Source organism: Electrona antarctica (genome assembly GCF_951216825.1).
Source record: "Electrona antarctica genome assembly, chromosome: 17".
Taxonomy (NCBI): Eukaryota; Metazoa; Chordata; class Actinopteri; order Myctophiformes; family Myctophidae; genus Electrona; species Electrona antarctica.
The window spans coordinates 35,824,760-35,835,289 of NC_136798.1; the positions used below are offsets into that span (position 1 = coordinate 35,824,760).

Here is a 10,530-nt window from a genome sequence, read left to right on the forward strand (position 1 = left end):
TCTTTTGAATAAGTTTCATTTAGTTTTAGTCACATTTTAGTCACCTGAAATGTTTTAGTGTTAGTGTTAGTGTTAGTGTTAGTGTTAGTGTTAGTGTTAGTGTTAGTTAACTAAGTGTCATAAGATTTTAGTCGACTAAATGTCATAAGACTTTAGTCGACTAAATCTACAGTTGATTTAGTCGACTAAAATGTGTTTTGACAGGCCTTGATGTCGTTGTAATGGCAGATTTTACACTTTGGTTGCATGCTGAAAATAGCAGATCTACAAGTTTACAACGCGTCGCAGCACGACGTGTTGTAATCTGCTATTTTCAGCATGCAATTTAGCATAAAACTGGATCCCTTGTCCACCAGTGACCAGTCCCTTCCTAACATTTTAGTCTAGTTTTTATTTGTTGATGAAATTGTCAATATATTTAGTCATAGTTTTAGTCATCATAGTTTAGTTTTCATTTAGTTTCCATTTTGTTTTAGTCAGTGAAAAAAGGTAGTCGACGAACATTTTTCGTCTTAGTTTTAGTCGACGAAATCAACACTGCCTAGTTGACTTGAAAGTGAAACCAGAGGATGTTATGGCTGGAGGATATTATAATTTGTGCTTTTGGCGAGGGGTCATGATCATGAAATTCCTGTCAATATTTTGAAATTAGTTGAAATAAAGAAAATGCCAGCACTCATGTCCTTTTTGCATGATTTTATTTACCTCTGACGAGAGTGAACAATTAACGTACGCGTTTCGGCCTTCCTCAGCGTTGTGACAAGACAACAGGAAGTGTGGTATTTATGTATGAGATACAATCAGATGTAAATTGAACACAGGTGTCAACTGTTATCACCTTACACAGTATCAATAAGAAGACTCTATTTATGGTACCAAGACAGGATTTCCTTACGTTGTTCACTCTCGTCAGAGGTAAATAAAATCATGCAAAAAGGACATGTAATGAGTGCTGGCATTTTCTTCATTTCAACTTGTATCTACGAGCCATGCACCTAGAAGGATTTTATTCTAACCTGGAGTGTTGGTTGTCTGCTTCGGCAGTACTTTTTTCTCAATATTTTGAAATTAGAAAAAACATTTTCGAGGGGGGGGGGGGGGGGGGGGGGGGGGGGGGTCGACAGCCCATACCTCCAAACAGAAAAGTCCTATCTGATTGACAGCCCATACAACCAAACAGTCCTATCTGATTGCATTAAACAACGTTAAATGACGTTAAACTCACTTTGCCACTCGATTTGCCATTGACTTTATGCATACGCATACCCTCTATAGTTGTACTGCTACTTTAGTTCTGAGTATACTGTAGGCCTATTCTTCCTTCCAGGTGGCAGGAAAGGGTTAACAGCTACAGCACAAGGAGGAGTTCCTGACAGTGAGGAAATTCTACTGAAACGAAACTACAGTGAAAGGTTTGGTGTCGGCGACTCACTGTAGTCTACAGAACCTTCTGTCAACACCACGTTTTACACAGAGACTCACTGTAGTCTACAGAACCTTCTGTCAACACCACGTTTTACACAGAGACTCACTGTAGTCTACAGAACCTTCTGTCAACACCACGTTTTACACAGAGACTCACTGTAGTCTACAGAACCTTCTGTCAACACCACGTTTTACACAGAGACTCACTGTAGTCTACAGAACCTTCTGTCAACACCACGTTTTACACAGAGACTCACTGTAGTCTACAGAACCTTCTGTCAACACCACGTTTTACACAGAGACTCACTGTAGTCTACAGAACCTTCTGTCAACACCACGTTTTACACAGAGACTCACTGTAGTCTACAGAACCTTCTGTCAACACCACGTTTTACACAGAGACTCACTGTAGTCTACAGAACCTTCTGTCAACACCACGTTTTACACAGAGACTCACTGTAGTCTACAGAACCTTCTGTCAACATCACGTTTTACACAGAGACTCACTGTATTCTACAGAACCTTCTGTCAACACCACGTTTTACACAGAGACTCACTGTAGTCTACAGAACCTTCTGTCAACACCACGTTTTACACAGAGACTCACTGTAATCTACAGAACCTTCTGTCAACACCACGTTTTACACAGAGACTCACTGTAGTCTACAGAACCTTCTGTCAACACCACGTTTTACACAGAGACTCACTGTATTCTACAGAACCTTCTGTCAACACCACGTTTTACACAACTCTGACAACTTAAACACAGGTGAGTAATAAACATAATGATTTATTATTATTCAGAGAGAATGTTTACATTAAAAATGTTTCCAGGCAAGATCAGTTTCCCTAATTTTCATATTCAGTTCTCCAGTCCAATCTTTGGTAAAACTAGGGGCGAGTTACCAGGAAGTACAGAAGTATAGAATGTTGTTACAAGTGTGTGTGTGTGTGTGTGTGTGTGTGTGTGTGTGTGTGTGTGCGTGTGTGCGTGCGTCCGTCCGTCCGTACAGCTAATCTCCGGCACCGTTAACCCGGTCGATGCCAAACTTTGCACACACTCTCCCTGGATGCCAACGATGAACCTCTGCCAGAACGGCCTGTTATAGCGCCACCAGAAGGCCGACTTTTGAAAAACACATTTTTTGATATTACTCCTCCAGATTCTGTCCAACATTGGCTTTCAAAGTTGGCAGGATTGGCCCGTTTTGAACAAAAAGCCTCAAATCATGAAAGCAGCGTCCAATTTACGTGAAATCTTTCACAGACTTTCCTACTAGGCTGAGGAATATATCCCACCCTTTTCACATTGGCCTGTTATAGCGCCACCAAAAGGTGGATTTTTGCAAAACACATTTTTGGCACAAAATTCCTCAAATCATCCAATTGCCATCCAAGGCGTAAGAAGAAATGGCTCCCTTTTCACATTGGCCTATTATAGCGCCCCCAGGAGGCCACAACCTGACCTGCCCTGGTGGAGACCTGTGTCCCTCGAGGGGCACTTTATCTAGTTACTATTACTATTACTACCAGAGAAGTGTGCTCCTCTGAGTGCAGATCTCTGCCAGGCCTGGTTGACTATCCAGGGCCTGCAGATCATAGCCAATCAATCTGAAAGGAAATTGACAAATATGACAGATCCATCTCAGTCACATGACTTCAGAGACGATGTGTATAGTGTACCAGTTTAGCATAAAGGGTGTTTTGAAGAAAACACAATATCAACCAAGTGGCCTATAGTGCCACCATGAGGCCAATTTGAAACATTTTGGGTGGAAGTCCTTTATTGGCCTTCTGGGAGTGGGTGAGCAAAGTGCCAGAAACTTGGTGCCAGAGATTAACTGCTCACAGACACAGATGGGCTAAAGTGTAATAACTGAACTAAACTAAACATTTATTTCACTTTTATTCTCAGTGTGAAGAAATGGCGTCTGCCAGCTGTCTCCTGTCTGAAGAGCAGTTCCTGTGTTCTATCTGTCTGGATGTGTTCACTGATCCAATCACCACTCCATGTGGACACAACTACTGCAACACCTGCATCACACATTACTGGGACACTAGTGATGTGTGTCAGTGTCCACTGTGTAACAAAACATTCTGTAATAGACCAGAATTCTCTGTTAACAAAGTCTTCTCTGAGATGGCTGATCAGTTCAGGAAGTCAAAGCAGCAGAGACAAACTTCCAGCACAAACCCAGAACCTGCTGAACCAGATGAAGTCTCCTGTGACGTCTGTACTGAGACCAAACTCAAAGCCCTGAAGTCCTGCTTGGTGTGTCTGACCTCCTACTGTGACACTCACCTGGAGCCTCATCACAGAGTCTTAGGGTTAAAACGACACAAACTAATCGACCCTGTGAAGAACCTGGAAGACATTCTGTGTAAGAAACATGACAGACCTCTGGAGCTGTTCTGTAAGACTGACCTCATGTGTGTTTGTCAGTTCTGCACTGAGTCAGACCACCAGTTACATCAGATTGTATCTCTGGAAGAGGCATATGAAGGAAAGAAGGCTGAAGTTCAGCAGATGATCCAGGAGAGACGAGTGAAGATTCTGGAGGTCCAACACTCAGTAGAGCTCAGTAAGAAAGATGCAGACAGAGAGATAGCAGACAGTGTGCAGGTCTTCACTGCTCTGATCAGCTGTATTGAGAGAAACCAGGCTGAGCTCAATGGTGTGATCGAAGAGAAGCAGAAAACAACAGAGAAACAGGCTGAAGGCTTCATCAAAGAGCTGCAACAGGAAATCACAGAGTTAGAGAAGAGAAGCTCTGAGCTAAAGCAGCTCTCACACACTGAAGACCACCTCCACCTCCTCCAGAACCTCTCATCCATCAACACCCCTCCACCCACCAAGGACTGGACAAAGGTCAACGTCACTCAGTCTTCATATGTGGGGACTGTGAGGACAGCTGTGTCTCAGCTGGAGAAGACACTCAGTCAAGAGATGGAGAAGCTGCGTGATGCTGAGCTGAGGAGGATCCAGCAATATGCAGTGGATGTAACTCTGGACCCTGATACAGCACACTGCCAACTCATCCTGTCTGAGGATGGAAAACAAGTGCACTGTGGAAAAGTAAAGAAGAATCTCCCCGACAACCCAGAGAGATGCACTACATATGTCGATGTCTTAGGAAAACAAAGCTTCTCCTCAGGAAGGTCCTACTATGAGGTTCAGGTTGGAGGTAACACTGAGTGGGATGTAGGAGTGGTCAGAGAGTCCATCAACAGGAAGGGAGAGATCACACTGAGCCCCGACGATGGTTCCTGGACTATAGGGTTGAGGAATGGAAATGAGTATGAGGCTTATGCTAGCCATCATGTCCTCCTCCCTGTAAGAGAGGAGCTCCAGAAAGTGGGAGTGTTTGTGGATTTTGAGGAGGGTCTGGTCTCCTTTTATGACGTGGAGACCAGAGTTCACCTCTACTCTTTCACTGGCTGCTCCTTCACTGAGAAACTATATCCATCATTCAGTCCATGTCTTAATAATGATGGTAAAAACTCTGCTCCTCTGATCATCTCTCCTGTCAATCATACAGATTAGACTAATCCTCAGCTTGACATGAAAACATTTTAATTTAAGAAACAAATGTGTGTTTATATAGAAGGGTTCATTAACAGGTTTATTGTCCTAATGAGGAGATTGATGTGAACTCTATTATTATCAGTCAACCCATTGAACTCTATTATCAGTCAACCTATTGAACTCTACACCTGCATTCTATTGAAACACAAATTACAGTCAAAGATCCTGATGTTAAATTGAGTGTTTCATTTGAGTATTTATCTGAAATCCCTGTCTGTGAGACTTCAGCATTCAGGTTTCAGTTCAACTTTACATCTTTGTTCATTAATGTGCAGGATTAATATCATCAGTCTTGTAAGAATATTACTATAGAACATTTAATTAAATAGGATGTAATAATATTACTATAGAACATTGAATTAAATAGGATGTAATAATATTACTATAGAACATTTAATTAAATAGTGAAGCTAATATTCTTCAAGGTAGCATCATTCCCAAGTAGGCCGGATGTCCCACGGACACAGGTCTAGTGTTATTATAGACGATGGAAATTATTGTTCTTCAAAATAAATGTTGTAATTAATTATGTGCACATTCTTTTCTCAGTGCAGAGTTACTGATTAAGTTTAGGTGATTGTTGGTGTTTGGGTTTAATGGGTTATGTCACATTGATCAATGTATATTTTGGGGTTCATCTATAAAGAGGATTTGCTACAGAATAGTTCTGTGTTTGAAACAATAACTATTATCTGGTGGTTTTACAATAAATATTCATGGAGCATTATCCAGTGTGCAGACTCTATTCATGTTAGATATAACATGCTAGATATAACTAGATGCCTGAACCACGACCTTAACTGGCTCATTTCAACAATAGTGATCCTGCTTTAATAGACTTGAATAAACTGTAAATCAAGTCACTTGACACATCTATCTATAAATGACACATCCAGACACCAATTAGCCCATAAGACATGGAACGCACGTGTGTTGCCTTAGCTTTTGTTTTAACCACTTTTACCATCAGGGCCGCCTATTATAAACTTTAGTGTCACTGTGTCAAGTTTGAGAACAGTTCACTTTGCAGAGGCAGACTTTCTGTCTTGTTGGCATCTCAGCTCTGTGCGGTTAACAAATCACCTTTAAATCACAGTAATACATCAGAAATACATATTGCACACATCAATGTGCAATAAGGTTTGGAGTGTATCAAAGGTCCTGTTTTGGGCCATTGATTTAGTTAATAAAATACATTTTCCAAAACATATACAATAACATTACACAAAATATGTAACATATAAGAATGTTGTTTTTTGCTGAACGGGTTGCGAGATTGCAGCCTAATTGCAGCCGGACGTGACTTCTTCTTTCGTGTAACGTCAGAGGTCCAACTCGGTGTCGTGGAGCCACGCCCGCATCTCTGGTCCCAGGTCAAAGAGGCTGGCTTCCGAGGGTGGTCTGTATAAGGGCAGGTGTATATGATATGGTCGGCGGTCTGCTCAGGGTCACCGCACTCACATGCCGCACTGTCCGCCAATCCCCACTTCTGCATTGATGCATTGAAACGCCCAACCCCAGTTCTTAAGCGGTTCAGTGTGGTCCATTGCTGGCGAGGTAGGTCATCTCCTCCTATGGCACCATCTCCTGGTTCCCAGATGTACCGATGCATGCGGGAGGGCCCGGCTGACTCCCACTCTTGCTTCCACGCTGCTGCCAGCCATGCATCTCTGGAGATGTCCTCAGAGGTGGAGTTGAGCATCTCCTGTGCTGCCCTGTTGTAGGGGTGACGAGACCTGAGTCTGCTTGGAGGCGCTGGAGTTGTGGTGGTGCCATGCAGGATGTGCCAGTCCTGCTTTTGGGCTTTCCTGGCCAGGACGAGGGTGGCAGCCTCCCGTCGGAGGCCGGCCGGAGCTATTCCAGCAAGGACTGGCAAGTGAGACACAGGGGTGGGCTTCAGGCATCCCGTTATGATCCGGAGGGCGTTGTTGATTGCCACATCGACCTTTCTTGCATGGGGGCTTCTGCTCCAGACTGGGGCGCAGTATTCCGCTGCCGAGAAGACCAGGGCTTGGGTGGATATACGCAGCTGTCGTCTTAGCAGAGGCTCCCCAGGTTGTTCCAGCGAGGCGGCGGATCAGCGCAACCCTGGATGTCACCTTGGCCTTGAGTTCTTTGAGGTGTAGACTGAAGGACAGTGTCCGATCCAGACGCACGCCAAGGTACTTCGGGGCTTGCTGGACCTCCAGGCGTTTGCCGTCGACACTCACCTCAAGTTCCCTCCTTGCTTCCCTGGTGCTAAGGTGGTATGCCGCAGCGACTGTCTTTCCAACGCTAAGCTGTAGACGCCACCTTTGAAGGTATGCTACCATGGTGCCCATGTCTTCATTCAGGCCCTCTTCCATCGCCTTCCATGTTGGTCGACTCAACATGATGGCAAGGTCGTCTGCATAGCCATACTTTCTGGACGATGTATCAGGTAGGTCATGTATGTATATGTTGAACAGCATCGGTGAGAGAACCGACCCCTGCGGTACCCCGTTCCTCAGTCTTCTGAGCCTACTGCACTGCCCACTGCTGGTCTGGAGAATGAAGCTGCGGTTGGATAGCGTCTCCATGATGAACTTCACCATATGCCGGTCCGGTATTGTCCTCAACAGCTTCAGGTGGAGTCCCCGGTGCCACACACGGTGTCGTATGCGGCAGTCAGGTCCAGGTACACCACCCCAGCTTTCTCATTGTCCTGGAAGCTGTTCTCGATGTCTTGAGAAAGTAGTGTTACCTGGTCTGCTGTTGACCTTCCACGACGGAAACCAGCTTGTTCCCGTGAGAGCTGTGAGTCCACTACTGGCTGGTGACAAAAAGAACAGATCTACAAGCTCACAACGTGTTGCAGCAGGAGATGTAGCCAATAAGTTGGCACGAAATTTGGAATAGCCTATAGAGTTATACCAATATGTACCATTCTATATGCTTTATTTTTGCTACACTGCCTGTTATTGGGCATTTCACATGGGAGTAAGAGACTCATTGTTGCAATGAATGATTAATATATATGGTCTGGAAATTGGGTTAAATATTCGATTTGGAAAGGTTTTGGGAGTTGATTGGTAAAACTGTGTGGGAACGCTGTAGTTGGCAGCAGGAGCCAGTGCTGCCTCCCTCTGTATTGCTCAGGTGCCGGTGTCAGGGTTTAACATTTTCTGACCACGTACTGAACCCATTTGACCTCAAGGATTCAACTACTGAAGTACCTATGATTTTAATTTGTGTGCAATAGTTAAGGGATAATCACTGGGGAACGAGAACTTTTATTTGGCTGCCAAAGAAAAGTAGGCCTAATTGGATTCCAAAGTTTGGCATCCAATTACTTCCACATACTTTGTGCTAGAAATCTAGTTCAAACTTCAACATGTTCAGCTTTATGCTGACAGACTGCTGATTTCATTTGCATTATTAGTTTTATGTTGATTCCTTTTTATGTTGATTTTGTGTGCAGTGCAGGCATGCTTTTCTTTATTATTTCATTTTGAGTTTCCGTGATTTGGAAGCCAGTCTATTCACATTTTTCCCCGCCAACGTACTGGGGACAGAGTTGTGTGTGCGGCCCATCCGGTGGGATGCTACCGCGGAAGTAGTGTCACACTGTTTACACTTTACAGGCTTGCATGGCCAGACTGTTGCCTCCCACTGTCCCACCCACATTCACGAATAGTAAACTGACGTGCATTGATTGATTGATTTAAGTATTTAACAGTTTGCAGAAGGGGTACATTTCACATGAAACCACAGCTATTAGAGAAGTAAGTTGAACAGGTGCTTGTTTTCTTTTAATGACCTGGACTGCTCTGACTATTCCACTGCTCTGCTTTTATTGTTCTATAGTGGAATAAAATAAGTTAAACTAGAAAAAGTGCCCTTCTGGGCACAGGTCTCCACCAGGAGGATAGGACTGTGTGAGATGTTTGGCAAAATGTTTAGGATTAATATAAACATGTTTTTGAGGCATTTTGTTCCAAAAATGTGTTTTGCAAAAATCAAACTGTTGGTGGCGCTATAACAGGCCAATGTGAAAAGGGTGGGATATATTCCTCAGCCTAGTAAGAAAATGTGTGAAAGATTTCACGTAAATTGCATGCTGCATTCATGATTTGAGGCTTTTGTTCAAAACGGGGCAATCTTGCAAACTGTGAAAGCTAATTATAGCCAATTAGGATGGAATATGAAATATCGGACAGATCCGACTTGAGCACATGACCATAGAGATAGTGTGTAACGATTTGTGAGATTTTTGGACAGAATCTGGAGGAGTAATATCAAAACATGTGTTTTACAAAAGTCGGCCTCCTGGTGGCGCTATAAAAGGCAGATGCGGAAAATGCAGGTCAACGGCTTGTCCTTGGCCTCTAGGGAGTGTGCATGCAACGTTTCACGCAGATCGGTGCAGTTTTAGGTAAAAATGTGAAAAGCTGCCTCATGGTGGCGCTATAACAGGCCGTTCTGGAAAATGTGGGGTTCATCGTTGGCATCCAGGGAGTGTGTGTGCAAAGTTTGGCATCGACCGGGTTAACGGTGCCGGAGATTAGCTGGTAACAGACGGACGGAAGGACGGACGGACACACACACACACACACGGACACACGGACGTGCAAAACATACTCTCTCCCCATGCCTTCGGCCTGGTGGAGAACTCTCTCCCCATGCCTTCGGCCTGGTGGAGACAATAACATTAACTTTGGACTTTGCCTCACCGTGTGGTTTTGTGTGGTGTCTCCCAATTGTGGTCACATATCTTAGAACTGAATTTGATCGTTCACACTACTGTGTAACGTGTGTATTTTTCTTTTTGCATTTCTTTTATTTTGTAAAGGTTTTTGCATGAGGAAGGGTCAGATCTTTCTAGGTTCACACAGAGGCGCCATCTGTGATTGCTATAACAATTTGACAACGCATATAACGTTGCTAAACAACACATTCAAACCTGGACTGGACTGCTCCAGGGATTTTTCTACTGTTCATCATATAGATTGCGGGTTTTCAGCCTCTGTTAACGTTTTCGGAATCTAACTACTACTAACCACATACTTTGTCGTGTGCTCTAGCAGCGAGCCCCGTTTTCATTGGCTACTGGGCTGTTACGTCATGTGGGTACAATACATCATCATAGAGTAGCGAGCTACTTGAGACTAAAAACTTTCAGGAACAGTATTTTCTAGTTGAGAAATTAACCCTGACTGAATATCCTGCTTATTACACAGCTAATTCAGTGCCATTGACAAATCTATTTCAATACAAGGCACAGACCGCCATTGACGTATGATGTCATCATTTGGTGTGTTCAGTGAGACTTACAGACTTTACAGTAAAAGTAGCTGTCAGAATCCTTTCCCACATGTATGAACCATTTCACTGTATGTTTTGTAATGGTGTCACACCTCCACAATGAATATAAACGGGCAAAAATAAATTGAGAAAGTCAGTATTGTAATGCTCAATCTATACATTTATTTTTCACAAAAAAAGCACAGAATGATATTGCCATTTGATATACAGTACATATGGTTCTCAAACAAAAAATG

General features: G+C 43.5%; 1 protein-coding gene across 2 annotated transcripts; it reads left to right on the forward strand.

Annotated features, from left to right (window-relative positions):
- Nucleotides 1–2,089: 2,089 nt before the first annotated feature.
- LOC306941570 (zinc finger protein RFP-like) lies at nucleotides 2,090–5,510 on the forward strand. Of its 2 annotated transcripts, none has more exons than XM_079527099.1 (2): nucleotides 2,090–2,194; nucleotides 3,341–5,510. In XM_079527099.1, the coding sequence occupies exon 2, from the start codon at nucleotides 3,350–3,352 to the stop codon at nucleotides 4,967–4,969; it is 1,620 nt and encodes a 539-aa protein (XP_079383225.1). In that variant the 5' UTR covers nucleotides 2,090–2,194; nucleotides 3,341–3,349; the 3' UTR covers nucleotides 4,970–5,510. The 2 variants fall into 2 exon arrangements, with proteins under 2 accessions (XP_079383225.1, XP_079383226.1); XM_079527100.1 differs by having other exon boundaries at nucleotides 2,110–2,194; nucleotides 3,348–5,510.
- The last annotated feature ends 5,020 nt before the right edge of the window (nucleotides 5,511–10,530 follow it).